This window comes from Schistocerca serialis, chromosome 8 (genome assembly GCF_023864345.2).
Source record: "Schistocerca serialis cubense isolate TAMUIC-IGC-003099 chromosome 8, iqSchSeri2.2, whole genome shotgun sequence".
NCBI classification, from domain to species: Eukaryota; Metazoa; Arthropoda; class Insecta; order Orthoptera; family Acrididae; genus Schistocerca; species Schistocerca serialis.
Genome location: NC_064645.1, coordinates 519,562,160 through 519,580,667, shown reverse-complemented (window position 1 = coordinate 519,580,667; position 18,508 = coordinate 519,562,160). Strand labels below are relative to the sequence as shown.

The window sequence follows — 18,508 nt, the reverse complement described above, 5'->3', positions numbered from 1 at the left end:
TCCTAGACTGCTGTTTGCTCCATTCAGCCCCTCTGTTATGAGGCTATGATGGTCATATGTATGATTCCTTTACATTACACTTCTTTGACAGTCACTTTGTGATAGTTCAAGAAGTAGGATGTGGTGGAAGGTGATATATACCAATGATAAAAAGCCAACATGTTAATGGAGTATGAAGAATATGGAAAGAATGTTCATTGTTGTGCTCTGCACATGTAGCAATATCCTTCTAGATATCAACCATCTCAACAATTATTTGTGAATCTCTTCAATCAATTATGTGAAAATGGAAGTTTAATACCTAGAAAATGCAACAGTGCCAAACAAGTGACCGATAAAGAGGATGAAATTAATGTTCTAATGGAAGTGACATGAGTCTGCCAAGTGTCCTATGTGTTCTCCATCATCATAAGTGCTATCTACATTATGTCTCTCTCCATCATAAGCTGTATGGATACGGTTGTAGAAACAGTCCTAATTTTTGTACCTGAGCATTAACATAAGATACACCACATTTACTATGTATCCTGACTGACTTTGTCAGATAGGGTCTAGTTGTTGTTGTTGTGGTCTTCAGTCCAGAGACTGGTTTGATGCAGCTCTCCATGCTAATCTATCCTGTGCAAGCTCCTTCATCTCCCAGTACCTACTGCAACTTACATCCTTCTGAATCTGCTTAGTGTATTCATCTCTTGGTCTCCCTCTACGATTTTTACCCCCCCCCCCCCCCCCCCCACTGCCCTCCAATGCTAAATTTGTCTTGATGCCTCAGGACATGTCCTACCAACCGGTCCCTTCTTCTAGTCAAGTTGTGCCACAAACTTCTCTTCTCCCCAATCCAATTCAATACCTCCTCATTAGTTACGTGATCTACCCATCTAATCTTCAGCATTTTTGTGTAACACCACATTTCGAAAGCTTCTATTCTCTTCTTGTCCAAACTATTTATCGTCCATGTTTCACTTCCATACATGGCTACACTCCATACAAATACTTTCAGAAACGACTTCCTGACACTTAATTCTATACTCGATGTTAACATATTTCTCTTCTTCAGAAATGCTTTCCTTGCCATTACCAGTCTTCATTTTATTCCTCTCTACTTCGACCATCATCAGTTATTTTGCTCCCCAAATAGCAAAACTCATCTACTACTTTAAGTGTCTCATTTCCTAATCTAATTCCCTCAGCATCACCTGACTTAATTCGACTACATTCCATTATCCTCGTTTTGCTTTTGTTGATGTTCATCTTATATCCTCCTTACAAGACACTGTCCATTCCGTTCAACTGCTCTTCCAAGTCCTTTGCTGTCTCTGACAGAATTACAATGTCATCGGCGAACCTCAAAGTTTTTATTTCTTCTCCATGGACTTTAATACCTACTCCGAATTTTTCTTTTGTTTCCTTTACTGCTTGCTCAATATACAGATTGAATAACATCGGGGATAGGCTACAACCCTGTCTCACTCCCTTCCAAACCACTGCTTCCCTTTCATGCCCCTCGACTCTTATAACTGCCATCTGGTTTCTGAACAAATTTTAAATAGCCTTTCGCTCCCTGTATTTTACCCTTTCCACCTTTAGAAATTGAAAGAGAGTATTCCAGTCAACATTGTCAAAAGCTTTCTCTAAGTTTACAAATGCTACAAATGTAGGTTTGCCTTTCGTTAATCTATTTTCTAAGATAAGTCGTAGGGTCAGTATTGCCTCACATGTTCCAATATTTCTACGGAATCCAAACTGATCTTCACCAAGGTCGGCTTCTACCAGTTTTTCCATTCTTCTGTAAAGAATTCGTGTTAGTATTTTGCAACCGTGACTTATTAAACTGATAGTTCGGTAATTTTCACATCTGTCAACACCTGCTTTCTTTGGGATTGGAATTATTATATTCTTCTTGAAGTCTGAGGGTATTTTGCCTGTCTCATACATCTTGCTCACCAGATGCTAGAGTTTTGTCAGGACTGGCTCTTCCAAGGCCGTCAGTAGTTCCAATGGAATGTTGTCTACTCCCGGGGCCTTGTTTCGACTCAGGTCTTTCAGTGCTCTGTCAAACTCTTCACGCAGTATCGTATCTCCCATTTCATCTTCATCTACATCCTAATCTAGGCGAGTAAGTATGTGACATGGAATTGTGAACCATTAGATCATAGGCTCTGTTTTCATAGAATAGATTGTCAAATGTATCTCATCTTCCCAACTGCCAAACTTCCAGATATTAGATGAAATTCCACTGCAGGTCAGGAGAAACATGTGGCATCAATATGATACTGCATGATGTACTGCAACTTGTCATCACCAACCATTTCCAATGGTTGGTTTGAACAAAGGAGACTTCTACTTGGGCTGACCTGTTTACCAAATTGGACCCTCTAACATTTTTTTTTTCTCTTGATAAAGCTAAAAGACATTATTTACTAGGGCATATTGACTAGATATGATATGAAATGCCTGCTGCCTGCACTGAATTTCTGATGTAATACTGGAATGTGTGTTTCAGTCTTTACATAGCAGATGGGAAGCATCTTCTGAAGCTGGTAGTCAGCATTTTGAACAAAATTTTTGAAGGCCAATTCTCTATCTTTTATCAAAATCAAAAACATTTGTTTATTCACTTACTCTCCTTAAATTAGGCCTGACACATGAAGCATACTGCTCCCAGCGGTTACAATTTTCAAACTGCAATGCTCTGTACACGGTGCCCCCAGGTCTTCAATGTGAGTAATTTTTATTATTAAAATTTTACAAAAGGCCACTTTTTCATCCATCACCTATCAGCTGATGTGACAGCAATCAACTGGTTGACATCAGTCTGCATCACAATAACCTATTATGTGCCAGTTCTCTGCTTTGGGAAACAATAGCTTTGTGTTCTTGATACCTCTGACTAATACTTGTCATTGAGGACAATGCACCGGGACTTATTACTTAAGAAGTCTTTAAGTCATTCACATATCTGGGAATCTATTCCATACACTCACACCTTTGTTAACAATCTGCAGCAGGGCACCATGTCAAATACTTATCATAACCTAGCATATGGAATCCCCGTAATTCTCAGGATATTATGTGAAAAAAGGGTAGGGCAAGCTGAGTTTTTGTGTGAGTGATGCTATCTAAAACTGTGTTTCCTTACGGACAGGAGCGTTTCCATATCAAGGAGCTTTATCATATTTGAACAGATAATATGTTCAAAAATTCTACTACAAACCGATTTACGGATGTTAGACTGTAATTCTGTGGGTCAGTTCTTTTACCCTTCTTACATATAAGAGGTATCTGTGCCCTTTTTCCAATTTCTTGGGACTTTGCACTGGTGGAGAGATTCATGACATGGAGCACTCTTTGGAAATCTGAATTTGTATTCCATCCAGACCTGGTGGCTCATTTGTTTTCAACTTTTTCAGTTGCTTCTCTATGCCAGGGATGCCTATTACTATGTCCTCCATATGGGAGTCTGTGTGATGGTCCAACAATACTATGTTTATGTGATTCTCCTGTGTAAACATTTTCTTTATCTAAATCTGAGCACTATCTATTAATTACAAACACAGACTACTTTCCAATCTTGACTATATCTCTAAGAGGGTGTAGAAATGGCATCAGAAACAGGATGCCAAATTCCAGTTTTGAGGTGCCACACACTAATTACTAAGCCAGAAGTGGATGCACAAAACCATTATCAGGCCCATCCAGCCCTGCCTGCCCTGTCTACCCAGAGCTGCCGTCACCTCTGCAGTTGTGTGAGGCCAATCGATCTTGCCTTGCACCTCTGCCGCCTTCATACAAGGTCACATTGTGTGTATGATGACCCAGTGTTGTCCTGATATGGGGTCCAGCCACTGTGTTGCTGCTTGCTGCTGCCATGCCATTCATCGATCAACAAACTTAAGTCACAAGCTTTGCTTTGAGGGAGAAGATGTTGCTGGGATCAAATGCTGCCCAAAAGCTACCACTGAAGACTTTTTGTTTGATTTGATCTATGTAGTTTAAAGTGATGCCCACCATGTCACAGGGACAGCTGGAGATGGATCCTGACATGCAACCAAGGCTTGGTCAACTCCTTTTGGAGAATGAAGATCTGAAAAGGTGCCTTAGTAAAGCATTAGTAAATGCAACACTGCAAAATAGCACTGCGCCCACAGCTACCATCACTTCCCTATATCCAGGGTTCCCAGTGCCGGTTCCATACTGCCCTGTAAATGAAATTGCAATGGGTTTGCTCACAGCCACCTTCATGGGCAAACCAGGCAAGAATGTCCACACTTTCATACAAAATTTAACAGATGTATGGAAGCTGTCCACAAGGAGTGACAAAGTGTTGGTAGGAGTTGCTAACCTAAAGTTGTATGGAGAGGCACGCAGTTATGGCAATTATGTGGAAGGCCTCAGAAATAGTAAGCCATCCGATGTCCTCGTAAAAGGGCTAGTGGACAGACACGGAGATAAGCAGTGTTAGCTATTATAGGAAGCAACTTTTCACTATATCCCAAATTTACAGAGAGGATTCAGAGTATTTTGGTGACAGAATAAAAGCTGTGTCATGTTATAGAAATGCACTGGGGAAACGTAATAATGGAATGAGTTACTACCAGTGAAGCATAAGCTTGCTATGTAGATGTATTTGTTCATTGGATTGGCCCACAGGTAGATGCTGAGGTGAAGTGAACTTCTCCGATCACACTAAGGTAGGCTGTATGCTGTTTCTACGCAAGGAGTCTCAGCAATTTGTCCAATCTTCCACCAGCGTAAACCCTACTAGACATGCATTCATAGACAATGTGTGTTGTGTTTGTTGCAAATGCCCAGGTCATAAGGTCCCTGAGTGTTTGACAACAGCATGGGCCTACTGTAGAAAAATCGAACACGAGAGAGCAAACTGTCAGTCTCTACAGCATTGCTAAGCTAACAAAATTGGTGCTCAAAGGAATGTGAATAACAGAAATGTGTGTGGGAGCAGTTCTGTCACTACAAAGTGAATACAGTAAGGGAGGTAGGACTTGCTCAAGTGGTAAATGTAACTTTGCAAGGTAAAATCAACTGCAGAAAGTCTGCATTTATCATTGATAAAGGTGCATAAGCAAGCGTTTTGTTCATAAAATCTACTCGATATCAAGAATTAAAATGGCCCAGCTAAAAACTGAGTTGATTGAGAAAAAGGTAATTCACCCAATAGGTTTGCAGAATATGGAAATGAAAACAGACAGGAGAAAGTATGGGTTTACATTCAAAATATTTTGGAAGCATGATGATTTCAGTGGCATTTTTGGCAATTATTTTGTGTGCCATTTTCAAGGCATAGTTAGCTTCTGAACACAAGAAGTCCAAACTGGGTGAAATGCCCACCATTTTGACAGTGTTCACATTATAAGGATGTGAGGGTGTCCATAATAAATGGTCACATCCCGACAACTTACTAAATCACATAACACAGCATTAAAGTTAAACAAACTGAGAAAACAGTGGGCAGTACAGGGAAAATCATTTTGATAGAGGTAAGAAAAGATTTATTAAGAGGAGATATCTGTTACGATTCCTCAACCTCAGGGCCTCAGACAAGTTTGGCAGTGACTTCTATTCTGCTGAGGAATACACAGTGCCTCTGTTAATCCAGATGATGGTGGTGCAACATGTGTGCATTTGTCAGCACAAATGTCAGAACTGGAATCTGCTGGTCACTCCATCCTCATGATGTAATGGGTTCTGTCCCGGTCCAGGTGGTGTAGTGGGCAGGATGTGTTGGATGAGCTGGAAGTCCCCTACCTGCCCTCCAGAACATGGCTGGCTATTCCCTCAAGCACTTCTTGCGGTCACCATGTAGACCACTGAAGGGTAACAGCCAGCAGCCAGAGCCTCAGCAGCTCAAGATGCCCACCCAGGGCAGCTTGTTCAGTGACTGAGGACAGCCTCAGACCCAGGAAGCTGTGAGATCACATCTCCGTTCTGCCCTTACAGACGGAAGCTTACAGTCCATTGGATGACAATACCCAGAGATTGGAGGCTGGCTGCCCTCTTGTTCCTTACAACGATACAGCAGCAAATTTCAAACCTGCCTTACCACAGCTTAGCACGTCCAAACAGCAGAACTTGGCAACTGATTCAGTGGGCCAGTTTGCCGTCAAAATTCACCAGCAGATGGTGACTGCAGTTGTCCTGTAACTGAAACAATCATCATTCTCTCCAGTTCCAGATACGGACAGAATGGTGATATGACTGCTTACTTTGAGCCTCTGGGCTCCCCGCGTAAGTACTTCTGATCTTTTAGCTAGTTTTGATGTGGTGTCTCTTTTTACAAAGGTACCTCTTGCAGACTCCTTGGCACTGATTGGCAATAAGTTTCAGGTGGGGATCACTGCTTTGTTTCACCATGCTCTCTCCTCATCATATTTTATGTTCAACCAAGAATATTTTGGACAGATTGACAGCATCACCATGGGTAGCCCTTTGTCTCCCTTGGTGGCCAACCTTTTCATGGAGGATTTTGAGGAGAGAGCACTTGATTCAGCAGCCCTCAAACCAACTGTTTTTTGGAGGTACATGGATGACGCTTTCGTAGTGTGGCCTCATGGAGAAGAAAAATTAATGGAGTTTTTAGATCACCTCAACTCAATTCATGAGAACATTCAGTTTACCATGGAATTAGAGAAAAATGGTTGCCTCCCTTTCTTGGATGTACTAGTTAGATGGAAGAGTGATGGCTCTCTGGGGCATTCGGTTTATCGAAAGCCCACACATACTGATTTGTATTTAAATTCGTCCAGCTGCCATCACCCATCGCAAACAATGAGTGTACTTAAAAACACTTGTACACAGAGCTCATGCAGTGTCGGATGCAGATAGTTTGCCTGAAGAGCTTGCCCATCTGAAGAGGGTTTTAAAAGAGAATGGATATTCTACCCAGCAAATTAGCAAGGCACTTGCAATTAATCCAAAGAAACAGGGAGTGGAGAAAGAAGAGAGCACGCCTACTAAATCTTTAGCTTTTCTTCCCTTTGTTGGCAATATTTCCTTCAAAAGTGCAAAAATCCTCCACGGTTTTGAAGTGAAAGCGATTTTCCGTCCACCATCGAAGATTTCTGACCTGCTGGGATCAGTGAAAGACGATCTGGTATTGCGGAAGCCGGGAATTTATAAAATACCTTGTCAGTGTGGCATGTCATATATAGGACAAACATTGCGAACTAGCAAGTCTGCAATTGCTGAGCATTGCATTTCCACTGGACACTCAATGGAGTATGACAAGACAACAATTATGGCCACAGCAACATCCTTTTGGGACTCCGTCATAAAAGAATCAGTGGAAATTCGCATGACAGACAATCTTATCAACCATGACAATGGCTACCAGCTAGATAATGCATGGAACCCCATCATCTCTAAGATCTGCTCCAGACGAAGATGTCAGACTACTCCAATGGCCATGGCAATTGACAACGCTGAAGACACCTGAGTTCTGCAGTTCCACCAGCAAGGGTGCTGCTGGTGGGTGGTGTGGTTTGTCTGTCAATATGATTTTGACGCATGTGCGGAATACTTGCTGCACGCTGAATGCTATATACGGCTCACCTGAGGATGGCTGGCAGTTGTCCAGTTGAAATATCGAGGATAGAAGCTAACGACGACTGGCTGCAAGCCCAAAATCTTTTTGAATATTTAGTTTGCCGGGAAAATTTTAAATTTCGCATGTAACATATGTGTTTTTCAAAGCACGTCAGTGCCCTGTATTGCCCTTGAGTACTCCACACGTGTCTCTAACTTTGTTCATAGTGCCTGCCGGGCCATGCTTCCTGGCATTCAAGCCGTTGTAACCCTGACTTGGAGCATTGTTTGCTTAATAACTACGCTGCAGTGCCTGCAACCCAATGTGTGTATTGGTCCCTTAACTTATACCTTCCAGCCACAGCTGCGTAAAATTTTAAAAATTTTCCCCAATCTATGCCTATATTTATTCATAGTGCAATATATTTTCTTAGTGACCCATTAATAAGAAATGAAATTTTAGATGGTAAACAGATGAATGTGAAGTGCAGTAATCTTGCATGAGCACAGCATGAGAGGGTACATTTTTACCAATGTACATAATTTTGGAAGCAGGGTTGTTAAAATTCACTGGAGTACCATATGTGCCAAAGTGTATGAAGTAAATACTGATGAGATAACAGCATCCCAAGGAAAGAAACATCCTGAAAGAACAAGTTACATAAATTCTACGTCAGTTGTATCAACTATAGCAGGGGAACTTGAAAAGAAACTTGAAATCCTATGTTAGGCAGATCAGGATGTATTGTGCCCCAATCTAGTCAAATTTGCAAGTTTGTTTGAAGGACATAAACAACTTGCAGCAACCTTCTCAATGTACCATGAGATTTCTTCAGGTGATGCTAGGACTATATCCTATAAACCTTATCGCTTACCATATCACTTGCAGCTTGTAGTAAGAAGAAATAAAACCAGTAGTGGGGAAAAGGCTTGCTGTATTTGTGAAGATATGAGAGCGGCTAATAAGATCATGAAACCAGATACTTATCTCCTTCCAAGGGTTGATGACACTTTGGATCACCTTTGCAAATTCAAATTCTTCACTGCCTTAGATATGAGCTCTGGCTACTATCGAATTCCCATACAACAGATCACAAAAAGACTGCTTTTGTTGTGCCCTCTGAGCATTACAAATATGTAAGGTGGCCCTTTGGCCTCCAAAACACTGGATGACATAACTGTCATTGCAAGTATGATGATAGAACATGCAGAATGACTGGGAAATTTTGTAACTTGTATTAGTAATACTAATCTAAATTTGAAATTAGAAAAGTGCACTTTGCCGCACTCACAAGTGCACTATCAAGTCCACTTCATTTTGGCAGATGGTGTAGGACCAGATCCATGGTTAATGGACACAGTGGACAATTTTGTTGCACCGAGGTGCATTAAAGAATTGCAATAATTTCTAGGATTAACAAATTACTTGCAGAAAACCATGTAGCCACCACAAAACTGCTCACAAAATTACTATAGAAGGGGACTCCTTTTGTCTGTGCAGTGGACTGTGAGAATATCATATTCAGATTGAAAGAAATTCTTACAAGTTCACCCACCTGACTTATACGAATTTTGTGCTGCCTTTAATCTTGTCATGTGATGATAGCAACATAGCTGTAAAATACAAGATGGTAAAGAAAAACAAATTGGTTATGTATAAAGTCAACTGAACCAAGTTGAACAAAACTACAACACCCTAGGAAAGGAACTTCTGGCACTTGTTTTTGGCACTTATTACTTTTGGTGTTACCTACATGGATAACAATTCACAGGAGTTACATATGCAGCTTTACAATTGCTTTTATGTTTAAATGATCCCAGCAGCATACCTGTTAGATGGACCTTAAAACTTAGTGAATATGACTACATAGTCAAACACAAGTCTGGGAAGTTAAACCAAAATGCAAATGCACTGATTGAAAATTAAGATCATGCAAGTAGACAATGTTCTTACTGAGGAATTAAAAACAGGCATGGGAATCTGGTCACATGAAAAGAAAGATGTTGACGAATAATTTCAAAATTGTCTTCCATTTGCTAAGAGAGTGCAAGGATGAAGACCAAATACAGCTCTTCATACTTTGCTTGAGGCGGTAGTACCTTATGTCCAACCTTATGGTATAGGTAGGTTGACAACCTAAATTAATGAAGAGGAGAATTGCGCCATTTCACCCTAAAAAAAATGTCAGGTTTGAACACATTCATAAAACAGTTGTCAAAATGTTGTCTTATTGCATGAACAGCTCACAATCAAACTGGGATGTACTACTGCCATTTTTAATTTCATAATACAATTCAGGATACATGTAGCAATAGGGCTGAGTTCCTTTGAGGTTGTTTATGGCTGCAAATGAGAACCCTTTTTGCGATAGAGAAGTTGTCACCTGAAATACACTCCAGCAAAGTGAAGCACCTGGCTAAGAGATTAAAGTTCATTTGGAGGAGAGTTCAGTACAACAATGCAGCAACAACATGGATGCAATTGCTCCATAGTCAAATAGTCAGTGTTGTCTAGTATGGTAAAGTTATATCCAAAGTTTATGGAATTTGGAAACTTAATTAAAAATCATAGATCACAGGCCATTATTATGGAGAAGCCAGCTGCACTAAGTAGGACATTATGTAATGTTATGACAAACTGCCATGAAACCGTGCTTCACGTTGTCCATCAATGCCAAATTATAGCTCCTAGATTGGAAGATTGTAGTTAATTTTGATTATTTCATTGAATATTAAGGTAGCAATATACCATGTCCTGTAGTGTTCCTGCAAAACTCAGAAAGATCCATTCAGCATGGACTAGGGTTCGAGATCAAGAACTAATTTTATTGTAAGTCTTAGGCGGGAGGTAGAGTTAATAGTTTCTTAGTCAATTTACTGCTTAGCCATATTGATGATGATGTTGTGTCTTTGCCTCAATCAGGCCCTGATTATCTAGAATATTTTGCTTCAGTGCTGCATTTCTGCCATTCTTGTGAAGTTGCCTCTGGATTTGATAGGTGTTTAGGAATGTTAGTTTGATATTACTACTGTGTGTTCAGAACTTCTTCCCCATTGGATTGTTGCTATGGACAATAGGCAGTGTGTTACAGACATCTGGACTTCATAAAACACCACCAGCCACAGAGCTGAAATACGGCTGTACCTTGCCTCCACATGACTGTGCTACTAATGTGTCACTACTTTTACATTTGTAAGTTAAATACTCCCCATTATCCCTAAATTAATCAGTATGACCTTTTTAACTTCATTTCACTCTTTTACTTATTCATCTACATTTTACAATCTGTCTCCACTACTGAATGGTTTTGTCATACATTTGCATTATTTCACTACGTTGAGACATTGCTACTACATAGTTTTCAGTGTTGTCTAGTATGGTAAAGTTATATCCAAAGTTTATGGAATTTGGAAACTTAATTAAAAAGCATAGATCACAGGCCATTATTATGGAGAAGCCAGCTGCATTGTTTTGAAGGAAGTTGCAGACATAAGATCCCACCCTCCACCACATCGAACAATCTATTGTTCAACTGCTGTAGAATAATTGTAACCCAGCACTGCCCCACATGCCTGGTTTCCAAATGGACTTTGGCAATGCAATTCAGCATCTTCTGTGAACCATCGTTTATTCTTGGAACATACTGATGACAGTTTGTCTTATCTATAACAAATTCGATTGATCCCTGACTAGTAGTTGAATTAACGCACCATTTGTTCCACAGCATATGAATCAGCTAGTTACATGCTGTTCCATATTCCAAAAGCATTCCACTGCTGTATCCTGGGTCATGAATTCTGGTTCACTGCAGAACAGAAAGAAACCCTGAATGCCACTATAACACCATCTCTGTTATGCATTCTGAAATTTATCTTCTCTCTCATTTCTTTTACCTTTCTTACACACAGGAGTCACCTGCACTTTTTTCTGTTTGCTTGGGGCTTTTCACTGGGTGAGAGATTTCTGACAAATACTGGCTAAGAAAGGGGCCAATGCTGCAGAGAGCTCTGTGTAAAACTGAATTAGTATTCCATTTGGACCTGATGAGTTATTTGTTTTCAACACTTTCAGTTGCTTGTCTGTGCTACAGACGCTTATTTCCCTGTCCTCTATGTGGGGGAGTCTGTACAACAGTCAAATGACAGTATGCCTGTATGGTTGTCTGTGTGAATGATTTCTTAAATGTGAAATTTAAAACTTCAGCTTTCCTTTTGGTGTGTTGTATTGCCAACCCAGACTGGTCAATGAGTGACTAGATAGAAGAGCCTTCAACCACCTTAATGACTATATCTATAACTAGAATTTTCTTGGATTCTTGGCAAGATCATTCACTGAGGTATGACGGTGGAAGTTGTTGTATGTTTCACATATAGCTCTTCTTAGACACATGAATTTCTACTAACTTTTGCCTGACAACATTCACACACTCTTTTTTTAACCAAGAGTGCAACAGTCTCTATCCCCTCAGCATTTTCTGAATCTGATTATTAACCATGGAGGTCCTTTCCATCCTTAACCCAGTTACTTGGCACATATGTCTCTAGAGCTCGATTTACGAGCAGTTAAACTTTGCCCATAATCCCTCTGCATCTATCATACTGGGGTAAATGACCATTACTTGTCTAAGGTGTCTTGATTGAAGATGTTCCATCAGTTTTGCTCTTGATGTGACAATTGACAGGTGCCCCTTCCTGTTGCAATTATAGCACCTGGAAACTTTTTTAAATGTAAAAGCAATACAATTTTTCCTGTTAACTTTCAGAGAAGTATTGCTACTTGATGAATTATTACAGATGTTACTGTTTATTTTTTCCAGTAATTTATTTTTTATGGAGCCTCTCACAATGACAAGTTTGAATTTTCTAAGCTCATAATTACAGTTTGTCCAGTAGCCCTGAAGGAGACTACACTACAGAAACTACACTGGATCTATTTTTCTTTAACTTCAAAGTTCATAGCATTTAATTTTTAGGCCATAGTTATTATCTTTGTAAAAAGTCTGGTTGACAGCAGCATCTTTAATAACCTCATTTGTAAGAAGAGGCCAGAGTCTCTGCAGACTTGCTTTAGCTTGTCCGCCACTTCTTTAGCTGTAGTGGTATCTTGCAGACAAACAAATATTGACAGATGAACAGACAGTATAATTTTGGATCCTGTTGTGCACATTTGAGTTACATCCATTATTTTGCCAGTGATGTAATCCCACAATTATTTGTATTGTAGGTAAGTTTGCATAGCAAACTGTCACATACTATATTTTCCTCTTTATATCTGTTTTTCAACTAAGTGGTATTTAGAGAAATCACTGTATTAGTGATTATGTTGGTCCAAATTGATGAAAGCTGCCACTTATTTCCACCAGCCACTGTTTTCTTGGTTTGTTTTTTAGAATAGCACACTGGGGATTAGGGATGGTGGTGGGGGCAATGGGGGAGTGGGGGGAAAGGGGTTTGGATCCACAACCTGTTAGCAAAGTAATTTTCAGACAGTATCTGATTGGAAAGAACACATTTACTGCATATACATCAACAATAATGAAACTGTAACATGGACTTCTGCAACAAGATTTTACATGGAGTGAAAAACACAGAATGTCTATAGTTAACAAGACAGACATATATTATAAATTCATTCAGAAATCAATGGCTGAGAATTACCCTACAGATGTGCTGGGTTGTGAGATCAGTTCCATATACAAAAGATACAACTGAAGTATGAAGTACCTTATGTCATGCACTGTACAGCAGCTTGGGGAGCATATATGTAGATGTAAAGAAACAAAATTAAAACTGGAGGGGTCAGTGTAAGAAATTGCTAAGCCACAGAGTGGATTTTGAGTTGCTATGTTGTTATATATTTAGCTAAATTGAAAGACAAGAGGATAAGTACAAAAAGACAAAACAAACTATGTATTAGAAAGCTCTTTCCAGCAGTACATGTGGGAAAACTTGTTAACAGCATGTGGTGCACTTGGAAACACAACAGTTTATGCAATCAAGCTAACTCTTACTAGATTGAGGGTTAACCACTTTTTCCACTGATCCCTACATGATGCTGACGATGAAGATGTTTGGAGCTTATGGCTGCTCAACAGCGAGGTCATCAGTGCCCTTACACTCATTAAAACATGCGAATGTGGCTAAAACTATAAAAAAATTTCTACACTCTGACCTCTTCAATTACACTTGCACACTGTGTATGCCGACACAAATAATATGTTAAAAGTTCATCTGTTGTGAATAATTGACAAATGATGTTCTTTTAAACTCACAGCATTAGTAAGTAGAGCACATTAACGAGAAAGTTAAAATTACAAAGAAATATTACCTGTAATGGGATATCATAGTTAAGTTCAAACTTTTTGACTTTTTCAGTCCATGGCAAGAAAGCTTTTGTCTCATTATCTATGAAGTAATTAAAAACAGTGCCTTGAGGAGGTAATTTGATACTTTTGAATTCATTTGTCCACCATTTAGTAAATTCAACTCTGTGGTCCACCAGCTATAAACAGAAACCTCATTGAGTAGATTCCTTAAATCATAAAAAATAAAGTAAAATAATTCAATGACAACCCATAATTATACAAAAGAAACACTACAGTGGCATTCTACAAGGAGACAGTACTTCTAATTATGAGGCTATCTGAAGAACAAACTGCATTTTCATGTAGCATGTGAAGTAATAGGACAACAGACCAGTCATTATACTTACTTATGCAGTAGTCAGGTGTGCTTTGTAGTTAAATAAATAGCCACAGTGTTTTTCTTTTGCCCACAATAGTCACTAAAAATGAGCTCTACAATTGAAAATCCTGCCAAATGCAAGAGCTTTTCAGTGATGTGGTGTTTAGTGGTGCAAAAATCTCCCCAAACAGTTGACACACTCTGTGAAATTTGTTCTCAATAAGAGTAAAATGTGAAGTGTCAAAGTGTTATGCATCAATATTGTCATTTGTTTGAGAATGGAGAGATGAAATTCAGATAACTGAAAAGGCTTTCCGTCAGCAACAAACTAGTTTGGCAAACTGACAGAAAATTCCTGAAAAGCAGCAACTGCCAAGCAACTTTCATACATTATGCATGTTTTGCAAGAGATTGTGATGAAACAAGACATAACAGTTCTGTGCTTGTTGTATTCAAAGTCTCCTAAATCTCAGAAGGTGATGACTTCTCTGGACTTTTGTTTTCACTATGATGTGATGGACTACTAAATAGAATCATGACTTAGGTTTTCTAAGTTAACGTGCAGACAAAACTGCAATTGATGGTGTGGAGTCATATCACCTCACCCAAAAAGCCTATAAAAAGCACACTTAAAACTGTCACCCAGAAATATTATGACTACTGTGTTTTGATATGCTAAAGGAATCACATCTGTTGTTTTAATGGAGCATGGAAGGACAATTAAGTGTGAAGCTTACAGTGATGCATTAAGGTAATTGAGAAAAGTCTTCAAAGCAAACAACTAGGTCTCTTTACTATGGTGTCATGTTCACGTACAACAATGCTCCACTACACTCTGTCCAGCAAGGATAAGAATTCTAACAGCAGTTGAAATATGACATTTTTCAACATCCACATTAGTGCTCAGTCCTGGATTGAACTGATTTCTACCTCATCATAAACTTCTGCACCCTTGCAAGAAGTATTGCAAGAAAAAACAAATTTTACTGGAACAACATGCAAGAAATATCTTTCCTTGTCCTTAAGGAGGCACAAACATCTTCTTCATTTCCAGCATTGTATGACAAGAATGCCAAGACAGAACCTCACATTGATACATATGGGTTTGGAACAATAGCAGTTCTAGTACAAATTCAGGAAGGTGCTCAAGAGGTGATTGCTTATGCTCTCAGAATATGCTCCTAGCATGTGATAAACTGCTCTAAAACTGAGAAAGAGTGCCTTGCAGTTGTTTGGGGCATCAACAAGTTCTGGCTACTTTTAGCTGATAAACCATTTGCCATTGTAAAGGACCATTCTCTCTGTTGGCTGAATAGCTGGAAGGATCCATTGGATCAAATGGCAAGACGGGCATTGAAGCTTCAAGAGTACAATGTCACAATGGTATACAAAAGCAGTCACAACACAAGGATGATAATTGCCTTTCAAAGAATCCTTTCACGGAACACAGCAACACGATGAAATCTGTCATTGCTGCATTGAATGACATGCCTGCTGAACAAAGGAAAATCCAGCACAGCTGAAAAGCAAAGAAGCCCTGAAGAAGGGGGAACTCTTCAAAGGGGAATCCCAGTCAATTAATGGAGTACTGGATAAGAGGAACTATGATCCAATGGGGCAAAAATGGTTACTCATCGTCCCAGCACGTCTGTGGCCAGCTATTCTTCAGTTTTTTCATGACAATCCAACTTAGGATTCATGAAGACTCTAGAAAGAATCAGATGCAGTATCACTGTCCAGATCTCTACCAATCCATTAGATGCCCTGTGAGCCACTATGAGGAATGCCAATGACAGAGAAACATACTACAACTACCTCTGGAACATCTAGTCTCAATCTGCCTGCAGCAGTGCCATTCCAACCCATTTGGAATTGGCCTCTTGGAAAGGCTCCCAGAAATGGCAAATGGGAATCAATGGAAAATAGTCTTACCTGTTATTCTGTCACCAAAGATGTACTGTCTGCCGAAGCTTCAAAAATTGCAAAGTTCCTTGCAGAAGACATAATTATGTAACGCAGAGTGCTCCTTGTGTTGACCTCTGATCATGGAAAAGGCTTCCAATCAAGACTAGTTATCACTGCCACCACTTCAACTGTACAATACTTAGGATGACTAGGTGAAACACCTCATCACCAAGACCAAAGAAACCGGACAGTTGACTTTCATAAGGAACCTGTACACACAGGAGAAAGACTTTGAATGCTATAATGTCAAGGACCAGCCAGTGCGATTCAGACCAGGTATAAATTTTTATGTCTGTATGGAAAATAGGACTATCAGAAAAATTACCAAACCACAGTTTTGGACTGTACCACATCCTTCACTGACTGTTGAGCATCACACACGAAGTCAATCATTATGACCCTTCTTCAAAAAACAAAAGAGCAGACATGTCTATATCCAACATATGAAGCCCTACTATGGTCCAGAAGTTCAAAGAAACTAAAGACCTTCTCAAGAGTCAAGAAGTGCCAATGCTCATTATAACGAAAAAGTAACAACATGACCAAAATGTGAAAATCCACCATTTTGAGGACCACTGAAAAGATCTATATCCAGTGTGTTGAAGCTAGCTCCAATGAGAACTTCCAAAACAGTAGGTCGCTGTTTATCCAAAAGAGGGAGCAATGCCATTAACTCTGGTGCATGCAGTGTAGGTGAAGTGGTTAGCACACCATTTCAAGCTCAACCTTCATCAATTTGTTACTTAGAATTCATCATTTTTGGAAGCTTCTAGAAATATGTTTTTAATGTTTGTATATTCTGGAATATTCGATGTTTGCACAACAGCATTCTGCAGTATTCTATGTTAGTATAAACAGCTGCAATCTCCATCCCAATGGTCATTTTTTTCTGGCTGTATGTTGGTATCAATAATAAATGTACATTCAGTACTAAATATTGAACTTGACTGATGACCCTGACTTCATATTTGGACTTGCTTGTAGTTTAGATGTGAAAGTATTAAGAGATTGCCTATGAAATTAATTCAGGGCAAAAAGAAAAATATATAACTATTGGCTGTAGTCTCCCATTGTTCTACTGCCTCATCCCAACTCTGGGAGAAGGTAAAATAATAATTATGAATGGAGTCATTTTAAAATATTGCTTACCTGATCTTGAAACAATGCAGATCCAAATGCCCAAATGCATGCAAATACAAAATACACTTCATACCATTCATTTGGACATTCTGGAGGCAGATTTGTTGGTGTGAGCAAACAATCGAGCAGATGGCATAACATCTGGATGTGTGATATGTCAGGAATAGGTGTAATTTTTTTAAACTTTAAACGTACTGCATCCAGGCAAGGTGGAACATATTTTTCAAACAAAGTGCTAAGATTTCGCTTTTCTGTCTCTATCTCCCTTTTATCAATCCAACTTGTAACAAATCTAGAACAAATAGAGCATTAAATACAATTAACTGAACTCCATAACAAAGAGATGTAAGATAACATTTATAATATACAGCACTGCATGCCAAGCTAACAAGGAGAAATCTAGTGCGAGTCCAAAAACAGTCACAAAATTAAAATAGAAAGTTGATAACCAATCAAGCTACTTACGGACCCCAGCCAAGATCCTGCGGGTTTATGTAAAGTATTCCTGCTCGAGAAACGGTAGCTGGAGTAGCAGTTCTCAAGTTTGAAATTTCGAATAGTAGGCGCATCATTGGTGTAAGGGCAATTCTTTCATTACTAGCTAGTGTCAAGACCTTATTGTCATCCATCACAGTATTAAGAGATTCAATCCACATTGGATCAATGTCTCCATCAAGCATGATCCACTTTGGACCATCACCAGCTAAGTTGGCTTGATCACGCATGATAACTGAGAACAAACCTGAGGGAGGGAAAAAAGAGGAAAATGAAACCACACACAAAGAAAAAATATGAAAGAGTATCAGTTACCTGGGTAGGTGCTTTCTGTCAGCTGCTTTTCCTGCTTGGACTGTACAGTTCACACATTCCAGCCTTTCCTAGGTCTCTTTTCTTCTTTCCAAGAGGTACCACACTGACACTTTGAAGTATTCTGTTATGATCAGCACATTTTATATTACCAAATTATTCATTTTGTTTCCTTACTAACCACTACACCAATGTTGTTCTATTCCAATCATTTGCGTGTACATTCAGTCTTACATTGATTTTGTGATACCTTATCTAATACATTCACTGCATGAAGTTTGTGTCAGTCCCCTCATTTCTCCCACATATGATACTGTGTTTTCCATAATACTCATAAACTTGCTTTTTGTAACTGTTGGGGATATTTCCG

At 39.3% G+C, this 18,508-nt stretch overlaps 1 protein-coding gene across 1 annotated transcript in view; it reads right to left on the bottom strand.

Moving 5' to 3' along the window:
* Positions 1–18,508, bottom strand: part of LOC126417102 (dynein beta chain, ciliary-like) — a 739,775-nt gene that overhangs the window by 183,515 nt on the left and 537,752 nt on the right. The window contains exons 32-34 of the mRNA XM_050084997.1: positions 17,797–18,073; positions 17,341–17,623; positions 13,871–14,044 (exon numbers count right to left, since the gene is read on the bottom strand). Coding sequence (XP_049940954.1) covers positions 13,871–14,044; positions 17,341–17,623; positions 17,797–18,073 — 734 coding nt within the window. The remainder of the gene's footprint in view (positions 1–13,870; positions 14,045–17,340; positions 17,624–17,796; positions 18,074–18,508) is intronic.